Source organism: Macrotis lagotis, chromosome X, assembly GCF_037893015.1.
Source record: "Macrotis lagotis isolate mMagLag1 chromosome X, bilby.v1.9.chrom.fasta, whole genome shotgun sequence".
Lineage (NCBI taxonomy): Eukaryota > Metazoa > Chordata > Mammalia > Peramelemorphia > Peramelidae > Macrotis > Macrotis lagotis.
The window spans coordinates 330896167-330912209 of NC_133666.1; the positions used below are offsets into that span (position 1 = coordinate 330896167).

At 37.3% G+C, this 16043-nt stretch overlaps 1 protein-coding gene across 6 annotated transcripts in view; it reads right to left on the bottom strand.

Annotated features, from left to right (window-relative positions):
• The window catches only part of SLC12A7 (solute carrier family 12 member 7), a 283362-nt gene that overhangs the window by 52309 nt on the left and 215010 nt on the right, over positions 1-16043 (bottom strand). For all 6 annotated transcript variants that reach the window (XM_074201693.1, XM_074201698.1, XM_074201694.1 and 3 more), the window contains exons 6-9: positions 14693-14823; positions 4653-4894; positions 3063-3274; positions 1829-1996 (exon numbers count right to left, since the gene is read on the bottom strand). In XM_074201693.1, the coding sequence (XP_074057794.1) occupies positions 1829-1996; positions 3063-3274; positions 4653-4894; positions 14693-14823 (753 nt within the window). The remainder of the gene's footprint in view (positions 1-1828; positions 1997-3062; positions 3275-4652; positions 4895-14692; positions 14824-16043) is intronic.

Consider the following 16043-nt stretch of genomic DNA (forward strand, 5'->3'; position numbering starts at 1 on the left):
CAGTGTGGAGGAAAATTTTGTAACTTGGAAATTTGCATGTACAAATGGATGAAAATAAATTTTAAAAAATTTTAAAAAGAATTTGGAACTCAAAATTTCAAATAAAAATGTTAATATAAGAAAAAAGAAAAAATATTGAATAAAGTTATACCACTACTACTGGATTTAGGTATTTAAAAAACTAAGTGCATTACTATTTGCAATATTCCTTTGTGATAATAGGCCACTCAACTACTTTAAGTTGCAAAAATACTGCTTTAAAAACTGTAATACTATTCAGAATATAATTGTTTTAAATTAAACTGATTAAAATGTTGGAATGAAAAATATTAGCTTTTAACTAGAGAGGATAGACTGTAAATTAATTTACTTTTAAAATTACCAATGACTTTAGATGACAATAGAGACCTGAAAATAGAAGGTTGGAATAGGAATATTGAAAAAAAGAATTCAGTGATTTTAGGGGTCATCTCTTCCAATTCTCTCATTTTGTAGTTGAGGGACTCAATAAGTTGCCTCATAGGATCATAAGAATACAACATAAGACTACTACATAAGAATACACCATAAGAAGTCACAACAGTGACTTCTACTCCATTTTAAAGATGGGGAAGGTAAGTGCTATAAGCAGAATTAAGAAAAGTTGAATGGATATAATTTCAAAAATGAGTCACAAGGAAAAAAAGTCACCCTAAAAAAAATAAGACAAAACATGATACATACAATCCTATGGTCATTCGATCAGAAGTTAATATCCTGGGAGTTGGAATTCCGTGCTTAAAATGCACAAATCCTTGAGAAGTAATATTGGGCCATTTGCTTACCACTTAACTAAGTTGAAGAGGCATTTCTAAAGCAGTCTTCAGCAAGAAGTGGGAGAAGACTCCTCTGGACAATAGCTATGGTTCCCTTTCCTAATTCAATTTTTTTTTCATTTTTTGCTTCTAAGAATAAATCTTCTATATCTTCAAAAGATGAAGCTGAGTATCTGGGATCTCCATGAATGGCACATTCTGTGCTATGAATCTTTCTCATGACATGCAAACAGAAAAATATTTTAAAACATTTTTGGTTTGGATAGAGTTGTTTTCAGTGCTGAAAACTTGGGCTATTCCAGCATCAGTTCCAATTCCCCTTCAGTCCTTGCCTAGGAGACAGCTAGGTGGCACACTAGAAAGGTACCAGCTCTAGAGGCAGTAAGATTTACCTTCAAATTCAACTTCTGGCACTAGTGTGTGACTCTGGGCAAGTCACAACTCTGACTGCCTCTCAAAGTTTAATTTAGTTTTTTTTAAAAGTCACTTTAGAAATTGTAATAGTTAACTATTATCTAGCTGTTTTACTTATCTTTCCTTAAAGAATTTAAGAAAATCACTTCAGAAAATAGAATTTGGCTACTTTTCTAAATTCCCCTAAGATCCTAGCTATTCTCCTTGAACCTCCATATATAAAGCATCCCAGAGGTAGAGTTGGAAGAACATCACCTCACCCAAAGATTTTTAACCTTTTTATGTCTTAGACTACTTTTGACAGTCTGGCAAAATCTATAGATTCCTTTTCAGAATTTTTTTTTAAATGCATAAAATACATAGGATTACAACCACTTTAAGTACAACTACTTTAAATTCAATGATATGGAAATAAAATTTTCAAAGTACTTTTTTTTAAAAGAACTTCCCAAATTCCAGGCATGAGTTCAAACCCCATCTTCTACTGAGTTCATATATCTGGCTCTGCTTTATTTCAAGGAAAAGAATATTGGAATTTCTGAACTCTCAAAGCAGCTGTCCATCCCAATCCCTTCTTTCCAAAAAGCAAAGAGCATTACCTGTCACAGATGGGAAATAAATTCCTACCAACATCGTAAAGTAGGTCATGATGTCCGTCAATACATAAGGTAGGCCACTAGTTTTCGTTTCCTCCGACACTGGGAGTGAAGGCATACCTTTCTTTTCTACATATGCTCCTTGTTCTGCATAAGTACTCCACAGATTTTCTGTTAACAAGGGGAAAAAAAGAAACTTGTGTTCTCTTATGAAACATGATTCTTATGACTCAGAAGAATTATGGTCCTGAAGGAATCACTTGGACTTGACTGGGTCAATCTCAAGTCTCCAAAGCCTTTGGTCATAATTCAATAATTTTTCTTTTTTTTTTTTTAAACAGAAAACTGATTTCTGAGAAATTAATTTAAAATACTTCTCACATAATCCCATCAATAAAATTTATGGTTGGTCTTTCACTGCTTAATAGTCCTCCACACCAATAGCTTTACCATCTACAACACATCAACTTCGGATTCATCTGCTTATCTTTCAAGTCCCTCCCTATGCTAGGTCCTGCTGTATGGTCTAATTTTATAAGTAAAGTGTAAAAACCTGCCCCAAGCCACAGAGCTACCACCAGCCCAGGTTTAAAAATCTTTACTCATGAAAGCCCCACTCCAACCAATCCTAACCAGCTTTTGGGAGTCACCATACTTTCATGGAGCCTTTTCCTATTATTCCTGGTCTCAGTGATTTTGCTTCAAAGAATTGATCATATGATGGCACATAGTCTTGTATAGCTCTTCAGCTGTTTCATTTGTTCCCAACCAGGCTCCTGGAGCACCCTCTTCTATAATATCACACAAAAGCTCAAAGAGTTTGAGCTGGAGGGGGCCTTGATGTGGTGGACAGAGTCAGGAAGACCTGGGTTCAAATCCAACTTCATATACAGATGTGTTTCTTTCTTCAAATGTAAAATAAATAGACCATTAACCTCTAGGGTTCAATTCAAAACACAATACACACTCAACTCATGGAACACTAATATGAAACATGACAATATGCAGTTAAAGTGTAGGATGTACATTTGAGAAATGGAATTTCTATCCAAATTCTTCATTTTAAACCTTTTCTATTTTCTATAAAAGCTTGAGGTGACAAGCTTGTTTCATTGGAAGAAAAAAATCTAGAAAAAACAGCATGGCTGATTGTATCTTTATCATTAACGCTATTCTACCTTCCTTTTCCTTTCTATCCATCCATCCTTCCTTCTTCTTTTCAAAATTTTAAACTTACCTAGTATGACACCACTGGCAACACCTGGAATTCCCTGAATTTCAGTCACATTGTTTTGGTAAAAGTAATCATCACATGAAGCATTAAGCATAGAGCTGTTGCAGAAGAGCCCCCAGAGTTGGGTTGTCACAGTTTCATCATTTATGACTTGGAATTTAGCACAGACATCAAAGTCCCGTTTGGATAATGTGCGATTCCCCAGAAGACAAACCCTAAACAGAGTGAAAGCCAATCAGAAGAGTAGATCTTGCATCCTTTCCTCTATTTGGCCGAAAGTATCATGGCAAATTTGAAAGAGTTACACAATACCTAGCTCTCCTTCCCTCCCCTGTCTCTCTCTCCCTCTCCCTTACACACTTTCTCTGTTGCCTGTCTCTTTCTCTCTTCCCCACGCTTCTTTCTCTCTCTCTATCCTCTATTCTCTATTCTCCCCCTTTCTCCCTCTTTTCTGTCTCTCACATACATTCTCTCTCTCTCTCTCTCTCTCTCTCTCTCTCTCTCTCTCATCTTCTCTTCTCTCTCTCCCTCACACACACACACACACACACACACACACACATTCTGTATATCTGTCTGTCTCTCCACATTACATACACAGGCATACACATACAGATAGAATTTATCTTTAAATTCTCAAAAGTAGATAACCCTAAGTGCAATAAAATTTGAAATATCAAAGTCATTGTTATTTTTGAGGAACCTGGGTGACACATTGGATAAAACACCAATCTTAAGAGTCATGGAGACAGTTTAAATCTAGCCTTATACTTGTTTGTATGCCTATGGGCAAGTCACCTACCTGCTGTTTGCCTCAGTTTCCCAAATATAAAATGAGGATAACAATAGGTTGTTGTGAAAATAAAGAGAATATTTGAGAAGTAGACGTAGTGGGCTGCTGAGCATACAGATTTTAAATCCCTTTTCCTCTCTTCTCAGCTATTTGAATATACTTGGAAGTTTTAATATGGAAAATAGGATAATTTTTTTTGAAAAGCTGTTACTCAGTGTTATGGCCCTATTTGTTTCTCATTTCAGGTATTTTATGAGTTTATGGTTCACAGATCATTGTATTCATATAGTAGACTAAGAAAAGAATACTCCAGATAACTTTATACTGATACAATTAATATATGATATGTGGTTAAATAGTCTTCAAACCCTAACAACGGCATTCATTCAACTCAGTTCTTTAAAGAAAAATAGTCCTCATGCTTTTAGATATCAAATCAAATTGTGGCAAACAATATTATAAAACTCCTTCAATTTTTTGTTTACAAGAAATATAGAAACAAAAACACAATGTTAATGAATCCAAGGTATATTAATCATGGTGGACAGGTGGGAGGGAGACACTGAAGGAATTCCTTCTTCTCTGATTCCCCTCAACAAGCCCCTTCAAACTTGACCACATACATGTCAATCATCACAAGAAGAGTCATGGAAGATTGCTCTACACACACTCACAAGTGTGCAAGTACAATTTAAAATTTCCAAAAGCAGGCAGAACTGGACCACATAAAGTAATTAAGATCTCATTCTAACTACTAAACACAGGGTAGTACACTTCTAGCAAGTATTAGAACATCTTACGGAATGTTTGGAGGATCAAAAGCAGTCTTGATGACACCGGCATAAATGGCAAGAATTGAGAGGATAACACAGGACAGAAATACAAGGGCAAGCTTATTGACATATTTTACACCAACAAACACCACCATGGCCATCAAGATGAGTGTGCATGTCCCATAAACTCGCATATTGTTGAGCATGGCTCTATTTTCTCCTTCAACATCTTCTGAATGAAATATGGCAGCATTCGGAGAAATATAAGTCTGCAGGAAGGGAAAAACACATATTTACGTGAAATTTTTTCAAAGTACATACTTTTCTCCCCTTTCAAAAGATAATACAGTTCAATCCTTGTACATTTAATACACCCCAAATATTTCATTTTTCTGGGAGGATGTCCTATGACCATTTCATCGATTAAGTTTTCTGCCCAAAAAGCTAATCATTGACTGATCAGAAAAATTGGAGAAAAGGGGGGGGGGGTTATACCTAACAGTCTTTTCTGACCTCTATCCAGTAAATAATAACCTATTCATCCTGAATTTCTACCTGATGACAGTTTATACACATCCTTAAAGAATGAAATCTATTCTGAGTTCAAATCCAACCTAAGAAGCATGATATTAACTAGATGTATGACCTTGGGCAAGTCACTTAACCCCATTGCCCTCCCCCCAAAAGGAACAAATTCCAATGCTACCTCTACCATCTACCAGGCTTTCTATGAACTCAATTCTCTCCATCTCTCCCTCATTTAAATAGCATTTTATACTTCATTTAGGCATGTACCATCTGATTGAATATTTGATTATTCCTACTAGACTTGCTGCAGTGTCATTTAACCCTATAGCCTTTATTAAATTTGACCAATGTGCTGACATCAGACATCAGAGTCTAGGACCTCTGCATTATTCTTCTTGTGATGATTGACATGTATGTGGTCAGGTTTGAAGGAGTTTATTTGAGGTGGATGAGAGAAAAAGGAATCCCTTCAGTGTCTCCCTCTTACCTTTTGTCCACAGTGATAAATATATCTTGGATTCATTAAAATTGTGATTTTTGTTTCTATATTTCTTGTAAACAAAAGAATTGAAGGAGTTTTAAAATATCTTTTGCCATGATTTGCCATGATAAAAGAATGATGACTATTTTTCTTTAAAGAACTGAGTTTGCCTCTGCCCCTGAAACAGGACTCTGGGGCTCTGACCACATTCAGATCCTGATCACAGTCTAGGCATCCCCATAGAACAGCAACCCCTCCCCCCCACCTCAGCCCCTTGGCAGAGTGGGGCACTTATGGTCATTCACAGACCAGGAGGGAGGACAGAGCCGCACACACTGAGACCCTTGTGGGAGTTTCCCAAAAGCTCAAGAAGCACCCCAAACCAGGCCCAGGCTGGGAAAATGAGCTAGCAGAGAAACAAAAAGAAGATTATTGAGAAATATTTTGCAAATGAGCCCAAAAAGGACCAAAATACTCAGTCTGAAGATGAGGAAGCACAAGCTCCTGCATCTAAAGACTCCAAGAAAAACAGAAATTGGGCTCAGGCTATGACAGAGCTCAAAAAAGACTTTGAAAATCAAATGAGGGAGTTGGAAGAAAAACTGGGAAAAGAAAGGAGAGAGATGCAGGAAAAACATGAAAATGAAGTCAGCAGCTTAGTCAAGGAAATCCAAAAAAATGCTGAAGAAAATAGCATGCTAAAAACCAGCTTAGGTCAAATGGATAAAACAGTTCAAAAAGTTATTGAGAAGAAGAATACTTTAAAAAGCAAAATTGGCCAGATGGAAAAAAAGATAAGAAAACTCTCTGAGGAGAACAAATCCTTCAGACAAAGAATAGAATTCAGGGAGATTGATGAATTTAACAGAAATCAGGAATCAAGACTTCAAAACAAAAAAAATGAAAAATAAGAAGAAAATGTGAAATATCTCATTGAAAAAACAACTGATATGGAAAACAGACTTAGGAAAGATAATTTAAAACTTATTGGAATACCTGAAAGTCATGATCAGGAGAAGAGCCTTGACATCATTTTCAAAGAATTACTACAGGAAAATTGCCCTGATATTCTAGAAGCAGAGGGCAAAATAGAAATGGAGAGACTCCACCAAATTCCCCTGAGAAAGAGATCCCAAAAAACCAACCCCCAGGAATATTATAGCCAAGTTCCAGAACTCCCAAGTCAAAGAGAAAATATTACAAGCAGCCAGAAGGACACAGTTCAAATATCGTGGAGCTGCAGTCAGGATCACTCAGGACTTAGCAGCAGCTACATTGGAAGTTCGTGGGGCTTGGAATACAATATACCAGAAGGCAAAAGAGCTTAGAATGCAGCCAAGAATGAACTACCCAGAAAGGCTGAATGTCCTCTTCCAGGGAAAAAGATAGACTTTCAATGAACCAGGGGAATTTCAAATGTTCCTTTTGGAATGGCCAGAGCTGAACAGAAGGTTTGATCTTCAGATACAGGACTCAGGTGAAGCATGGAGATTGGAGGAGAGGGGGGAAATATGAGGGACTTAATGAGGATGAACTGCATGCATTCCTGCATAGAAAAATGACACTGATAATACTCATATGAACCTTCTCAGTTAATAGAGCAGGTAGAGAGAGAGCTTTTATAGTTGAAGCACAGGAGAAAGCTGAATTCGAAGATAAAATATGGTGTAAAAATGGAGTCAACAGAAAAAAAAGGGAAATGGAATGGGAGAAAGAAAAAGGAGAAGGGGAATAGTCCAAGATATTTCACATAAGATTATTTTTATTACAATGAGCTATTGCAATGATATGGAAGGGGGGAGGCAAGGGGGAATGAGGGAAACTTTGCTCTCATCAGAGATGGCTAGGAGAGGAAACAGCAAATATACTCAATGGGGTATAGACATCTGGAGTAAGAAGGAGGGGGGAGCAGGGGGAAGGGGTGGGGATATGAATAAAGGAGGAGAGGATGGACCATGGGGGGAGAGTGGCCAGATATAACACATTTTCTTTCTTACTTCTTACAAGGGGCTGGGATTGGAAGGCCTGTCCAGGACCATAGGGCCGTGGATTCTGGGCCTAAGGGGTGGTATGGGGGCTCAGGGCTTCTTGGCCCCAGGACCAGGGATCTGTCTGCTGTGCCACTCAGCGACCCTACAGCAGAGTCATAGTGAAAGGAGAGAGAAAATAGAGTACATGGTAGTGGAGAAATAAGAAAGGAGGGAGTTGTGATCAGCAATGGCAATGGTGGAAAAATATGGAAATAACTTTTGTGATGGACTTATCATAAAGAATGAAATCCACCCATGACAGAGTTGTTGGTGTTGGAACAAAGACTGAAGCACATTTTTTGTTATGATTATTTGGGGGAGGGTGCAGGGCAAGTAGGGCTGGATGGCCTGCCTGGGGCCACATAGCGGGGTTATCTTTGGGTGTCTGGGGCCGGATTTGGACCCAGGTGCTCCTGGCTCAAGGGCCAATGCTCTGTCTGCCACCCAGCCACCCCTACTATTATTATTATTTTATTTTATTTTGGGTCTTTTTTTTTCTTTCCTTTTTTTTTTTGGTTTTTGCAGGGCAGTGGGGATCGGGTGGCTTGCATGTCACACAGCTGGGTGATTGTTGGGTTTACGAGGCTGGATATGGACTCGGGTGCTCGTGGCTCCAGGGCTGGTGCTTCGTCCATTGCGCCACCTGGCCATACCTACAATTATTACTATTATTATTTTTTTATTTTAATTTTTTTCTCTCCCCTTTACTTTTTTTGTCCAAACAAGTCTATCTATATTCATGGGGGAGGAGCAGTATTTTGTTTACTTGTAAACAAGAATATTTTATTAATGTAAAAAAACATTTGTACAAAATGAGAATAAAAAATAAATTTAAAAGAAAAAATAAAAAAACATAGTAAATAAAAAAAATCATCACAAAAAAAAAAGAACTGAGTTTGAATGAATGGGAGTATGATGGTAGACTCAACAGAAGTACACAATCATGTCCTTTCCATGAGATCTCCACAACATCTATTACCTCCATCATCTTCACTCCCTCACTCTGGCATCACTCTGAATTCAGACTTTCTTCCCAGTCTCATAGACTATTTGAAGAGATTTCCCAATTCCAGTCTTCACCCCTTCCCATTTCTTCCTCCACTACCAGTAGCTGAAATGTTCTAAGACTCAAACCTGGGCCTATTACTTTCTGCTCAAATTATCCTATTGCTCTTACCAGGGCAAAAGCCACATCTCAGAGTAAGTCCTCTGGAACCTCTACAATGTGGTTCCAAACTAATCTTTTTTTTATATCACTCTTCTTTATGTACTTTTCAATTCTAACCCAGCTGGGCTACAAGATATCTCTAAACCAGATATTCCATGTCATGCCCCTGCTGATTTGAACAAGCCATCCTTGATGCCAAGAATGTATTTCTCCCTCCTTATCTGCCTGTCTGAAGCTTCCTTCAGCTCAGCTCACATGTCACCTGCCCACTGATCTGATCTCTGCTATCTATTCATGACCTCTCTCCCTCCTCATATTCTCTTGTTCACTTAGATGTATCTTTTATAGTTTCCAACAGAATACTGGGCAGGAAATGTTCATTTATGAATTAATTACATTAAGTATTTTAATGTAATAGCAATAGTAGTAGTACAAGTAGCAATAAGAGTGGTTGTAGTATAATAATAGCAGTAATAGTGGTGGTGGTGTTGATACTGGTGGTAGTAGTAGTGGTGGTGATCATGATAGTGGCAGTGCTAATAGTATAGTAGAGGCTGCAGTGGTAGTAATATTTCTATAGAGTTTACCAAGGCTAAATGCATTATAATCATTATCTCATTGGATCCTCAAAACAACCCCAGAAGGTACATTTTATTATTATTATCCCCATTAACACATGAGAAAACTGAGGCAAACATGAAATCTCACAAAAAATTGTTGACTTGAATTCTTATTTATTCATAGAGATCAAGTGACTTATTTGAATTCATGGCTATTATGGAATTCTTGATGGAAGACCTAAGCCTTGGTCTCTCCCAGGTCTAGTGATCTTGATACTATACCAGATTACACAGTAAAGACAAGGCTAATGGCCCTGGCAGTCAGACTTAACCAACTGTCCATGATAGACAGTCTAACTCTTTTAAGATGAAGCTATCAAAGATATAGCCAAAGCTGTGTCTCCAGCATCCACATCCTGGGGTATGTTAGCTGCATTTTTTTTTTCCTGTAAGATTTCTTGCTATAGAGTATTTGTACCTTTATGAGTGAGTATGAGGATCAGAACTTTGAAAGGGACCTGTCTCCATGTCTTGGTACTTACTGACTGTCAAGGATATCTGAGTTCATTGTCTACTTACCTCCAACCTTTTTAAAACTGCTGTGCATCTGACTTTATGTACTCTTCTATGCATTTCAAAAATGTTTTGAAACATTTAAAAAATTTTAAATGTTGGTCCTTTCTTCCTTTTTTTCCTATCATTATTATTGCTAAAGCATTCCTTTCCCAACTTCCAACCTTACTCAATTTATTAGGCTTAAAAACTCTTGTACTTACATGTCATTGGGAAAAAAATAAGATAAAAAAAACTCTAGTAATTAAACAGTCACTCAAAATGAATCCACTCAATGGTCATTTCCAAAAATGTGACCTTTCTGTACCTTGTGCCCATCACCTTGCTAACAAGGGGTGAATGACATTTCATCATAAGTATGATCTTCATTTTACATGTCTGTTGATTCATTAGTTATATATGATGACTGTATTTTGCTTTCCACTGACAAGTTAGATTGCCATTTTCTTGGAGCCTGAAATGCAACATTCACTCTCTCCTGGTGACCTTGTCTAGAGTCACAGAATTTCTGAACTAGAAAAGTATCTACTTCCATTTACTTCCTCTTTACAGATGAAGAAACTGAGATCCAAAGAAGAAAAGGATTTGCCCAAGGTCACACAGGTACTATATAAGTAGAGCAAAGAGTTTAACTCAGATTCTCTTATTAAATTTAGTATCCTTTCAGCTAAGTGATGTGATGTTGCTTCAATTTCAGCAACACATGGGTAATGAATTTGTGATTTATACATGACAATGTGATTTATATATAACATTTGTTTTGTTTTTTTACAATTTTTTGGTTGTTGTTGAGGCAACTGGGCTTAAGTGATTTGCCTAGAGTCACACAACTAGTAAGTGTCTGAGGCCAGACACCTGATGCCAGAGTTGGTACTTTATCCACTGCACAAACCCAATAGCATTTTGAAAAAAATCATACATTTTGTTGGTTATTGGTACATTCAAGTCTTTTAATCCTTGGAGACCATTTTAACCTTTAAGTCTACTAGAGTAGCATACTACTGAGACCCCATTATACGTGTGTGTGTGTGTGTGTGTGTGTGTGTGTGTGTGTGTGTGTTTGTGTAGGCAAAACTGAGTTTCTCAAGTCTATACAGTGAAACCTAAGCTTCAGCAGGTCCTACTTGCATCCCACTGACAGATGGCATAACTCTTTTCCACGTACTAACCTAAGTTCAAGGAGGGTCAACTCAAGGGTGATGTTGTTTCTAGAAATAGTAAGTAAAACCCTGGACAAACTGTGATCTGTCTGTGGAAGAAAGACCCACATTGACAATGTCACATTGCAATTTTAAGGCATTAAAACACTGTCCTATCTAGCCCTTTCTAGTTTGAACTTAGACTAGTGTGTGTGTGTGTGTGTGTGTGTGTGTGTGTGTGTGTGTGTGTGTGTGTGTGTGATATTTAAAGTATATGGAACTGGACCAGGAACTACATGGGTTGTTTTTCTGGTTTATTGTTTTATCTTGCTTTGAGGGAAGCTGGCGTGGGGGGGGGGGGGGGGAGCTCTAGTAGCAAAAGCAAGGAAAGGAGTAGATTTAACCAACCATTTCTTTTTAAACAAACTGATTTTTAACATAACAAAGGGAATAGGGAGGAGGATGGCCTCCCAGTGAAAATATAAACTAGGGTAACAGATCTCAAAATTTTTAGTCTTAACAGTTTTACACTCTTAAAAATGACCAAAGACTCCCTAAAATAGTTTTTCTTTATGATAATAAAAAAATTTAATTATAACTCCTTGGTTAAAAGTTTTTGTTTTTATATCTTTTTTATATATTTTATATATTCAGATATTTACTGAACCAAATGTCCATTTATAATTATGAAAAATTTTGAATTCGTGGACCACCAGAAAGGATCCATGGAACATCTGGGATAGCACAAAGTTTACAAAGGTAAACTGCTGCATTAGACAGACATCTAATTCATATATCATCAAAGGTTATTATACAGATTTGGGTTTCTATACCTCCCAAGTATTTGAAGATATGAAAATGTCATCTTAAAGAACCAATTGCTAAGCAAAACTATAACCTACTTTCTTAAGCAGCCCCTGAGGAAAGAAGAGGGATTTGAAAAGGTTGGAAAGAAAAGCCTAGGGGGCGGCTAGGTGGCACAGTGGATACAGCACTGGCCCTGGAGTTAGGAGTACCTGGGTTCAAATCCGGTCTCAAACACTTAATAATTACCTAGCTGTGTGGCCTTGGGCAAGCCACTAACCCCATTTTCCTGGCAAAAACCTAAAAAAAAAAAAACCTAAGTACAGGAGACACTCATTGAGTGGAAGTTTATGATTGGCTTAAATAACAGGGATATATTTAGTTCAAATTTTTAATGAAATCAGAATTGTTGGCAACTGTTTCCCCAAATTCTTTGTGCCCCTTCTTGCTCTTCCCGTATACAAATCAGACCACCTGGGTGGCTAAATTTAGTAGTTAATTATTGGAAAAATGGACCAACTATTTTAATTCAATTAAAATTCTATTTTTAGAGGGAAGCAAACTGACAAAACTTTATTTTGTTTTGTGTTTTGGAAGAGAGTGAAGGAGAAAGAATGTAATGATAGCAGAGAAAAACATTAGGAGACTAGGACTCCCTAGACTACCTTTTTACCATGATGGAAAAGAAAAAGTTAGAAGATTTGTCAGCCTTGATGGAAGAATCAGTCTGGCACTATCCCAACTTCAACTGACTTGTTTTCTGTACTTGGTGACCTTGGGATAGCCCATCATGAAGCAAATGACTCACTTCCACATCCAGAAATAAAACCCCAGTCTTTCTCCTGAGTTCCAGTCATATGGGCAACTACTTACTTTCTGAAGATTTCAAACTAGATATCCCATAGGTATCTCAAGCCCAACATGACTAAAACAGAACTCACCTTTTTCCCCAAAACTCAAGTCTCCTTTAATTTGTTTCTCTACTGGGCACAGTTTCATCCTTTAAGTTTCAATTTGCAACCTTGGAGAGAGACTCCTCATTCACCCCTCACCCCATATATTCAATTTGGTTACAAGAGTAGAATCTTGGTCTTAAAGTCAGGAAGCTCAAAGTTCAAATCTTGCCTCAGATACCTAACAGTTATGGGAAAGTCATTTAATGGCTGCCTGTCTCAGTTTCCTCATTTGTAAAATGGGAACAGCACCTTTCCCCATCTGCAAAGTAATTGCTGCAGAAATGCTGGCTCTTATCTGTCCCTTTCTTTCCACTCACATGTCTATCACTCCAATTTAGAACCTCATGGCATCTCACTTAGTCTGTTTCAATCCATCCATCTTCCACCTGGTTAAGAAAATAATCAAACTACAAAATGGACCATGTCATTCATTTGGATCAACAAGATCAATGGCTTTCCATTACCTTTGGGACCAAAGAAAAACTCTTATTTTCCTTTAAAGCCCTTTACTCTTGTAACAATAGTCCTAACCAAATTTTCCAGTTATTACTCTTCTAAATGCAATAATTTGGGGAGCAGCTAGGTGATGCAGTGGATAGAACACTGGCCCTGGAATCAAGAGGATCTGAGTTCAAATCCAACATCTGACACTTAACAGTTACCTAGCAATCTGACTTCCAACAAGTCACTTAACCCCATTGCTTTGCAAAAACTAAAAACTAAAATAATGAATAAATAAATAAACAAATAAATGGATGGGTGGATGGAAGAATGAATAAATAAATAAAATGAATGCAATGATTTGATACAACCAAAATTGTCATCTTCGTGTCTTTCGCAGGCTGTCCTTTTGCTCAGAAAACACCCCTTGACCTCCTTTCAGTACAATTCCTTGTTTTCTTCATAACTCAATTGAAGTTTATCCAATTCTCCTAAAATCACCTTAAATTTGTTTTGTATACTTATGTGGATACACCTTTTTTTTTTTTCAGTTTCTGCAAGGCAATGGGGTTAAGTGGCTTGCCCAAGGCCACACAGCTAGGTAATTATTAAATATCTGAGGCTGGATTTAAACTCAGGTACTCTTGACTCCAGGACCAATGCTCTATGCACTTTGCCACCTAGCCGCCCTATGTGTGTACATTTTATCGCCTCCTATAGCTCTGTAACCTCCTTTATGGGCAAAGATTGCCTTTTTTATTATGTATTCTCAGTGCTTGATATACATTGGATGCTAAATAAATGAATATTGAACAGTCAACTACTTGAAACTCAAATTAAAACCCTTGTGTTCAACAAAGGGAAAGCTTAGGTTTGGCATAAATCTCAAACTAAAGACCATGGAAAAGCACAGAGCCATTATAGTGACAGTAAAGCAGGTGAGGGCAATGGTGACAAATTAAAGAATGCTTAATAATCAACAATTTTCTAAAGAAACAATCCAGGACTTTTGGTAACTTCTTTGAATGGAATGGTCAGGTGGCATGCTGCTACAGATAGGAAACTGCTCTTTAAGTCAGGATGACTAGGGCTCAAATCTTGCCTCTAAAAAATAACTTACTGTGGTAAGACCAGAAGCATTTATTAAGCACTCACTATATGCTAGTCACTGTGTGACCCTGAACAAGTCCCTTAACCTCTTCAAGTTCTAAGCAAATCTACATTAGTCAAAAGGTTTTCTTCACCCAGAAGTTTTCTGTAACAATGAAATTACATATCCAGTCCCTATCCCAGTGCCTGTGAATGGACTGATGACTTTTAAATAATTGTCCACAGTGACAGGAAAAAAAATGCATTTCAATATAAACCAAACAACAAAAAGACTTACCAAAAAAATTTCAATTGTCCCCAAAATATACATTGCACCTGCAAAAGTAGTGCCCAGATAGAAACAGAGTCCGACTGCCCCTCCAAATTCAGGACCTAAGGACCTTGAGATCATGTAGTATGAGCCTCCAGCTGTAAAAAGGAAGAAGGGGGGACAAAATCAGCAATTTGAACTTACTTTATAAAATGACTGAAGTGACAAAAAACTGGGAGGTTCATTTTGCTATCCCTATGAAAAATGGCTCAGGTTCCAAGCTGAAAGTTCCTAGATTAAAATAGAAGAAAGGGGATAGAAACAACATTTTTTAAAAAATGATCCTCAATTATAATTTTGTAGTATTCTTACCCAAATTAAAATGAAAGGGAATTGAACACACCCAAATATATTAAATAATCCTATTAAAGAACATTAAATCCCTGAGCTATACCCTGCCACAGGCTTTTACTCCAAGCTTGTTATAAAGCAACCTCAAAACTAAAAACCCATCATTAAAATTACCTTTGCTGAAGGCTACATGTTGTTAACCGCAGAATTCTAAAGAATTCTAAAGCCTTTCCCAGCATGTCATTTTTAAGAACTGGAAAAATCTTGCTTGGCTGATTGTTTAAAAAATGTTGTTAATGTTGAAGAGGCAAAATAAAATGCGTGTCTTTCTGTTATCCTCTTTGTTCAACAAAATGCTATGTATGTGCTCCAGGTACAATTGGCAAATTAACTGTGAAGGGGATACTGGCAATGTCCTGTAAATTCCCAAGATTTGGGGGGGGGGGGGGTTAAAAGATAATTACTATATCAATGGAATGACTACCACATTAAAATACTTTGCAGTACCACCTACTTAGAAACAAGAAATGTGGTATTTCTTGAATATAATAATCCATCTACTAATTCTGAACATTTTCACTTGCTGTCCACCAAGCCTTGAACTCTCTCCCTCATCATCTCTACTCCCCTAATTTCCTTTCAGGTTGAGTGAAAGTTGTTCTCTCTTTGGTAAGAAGTCTTTCCTATTCCATTTCCTATTCCATTCTCCAGCCTCCTTGCTTTCATACCTCAACTGTTTCTCATAATATCCCTCCATGCCCCCCCCACCAATGTGCTTCCACTCAAAGGTTTCCCAAATAGAGATGATATTTTCTTCCTTGTACCTCTTGACACTTTGGACTTCTTATTTACTGTTGTATTCTCATTTGTCTAATACTTATTTATCTATTGGGTATATATTTTATTACTCCTGATGATTGTAAGCTCCTGAAGGGCAACTATTTTTTATCTTCTCCCACTCCTAATTTCCACTAAAATGAAACTCTTGGTGCCTCATTGCATCTGAGGATGATGTCAATTTCTCAAA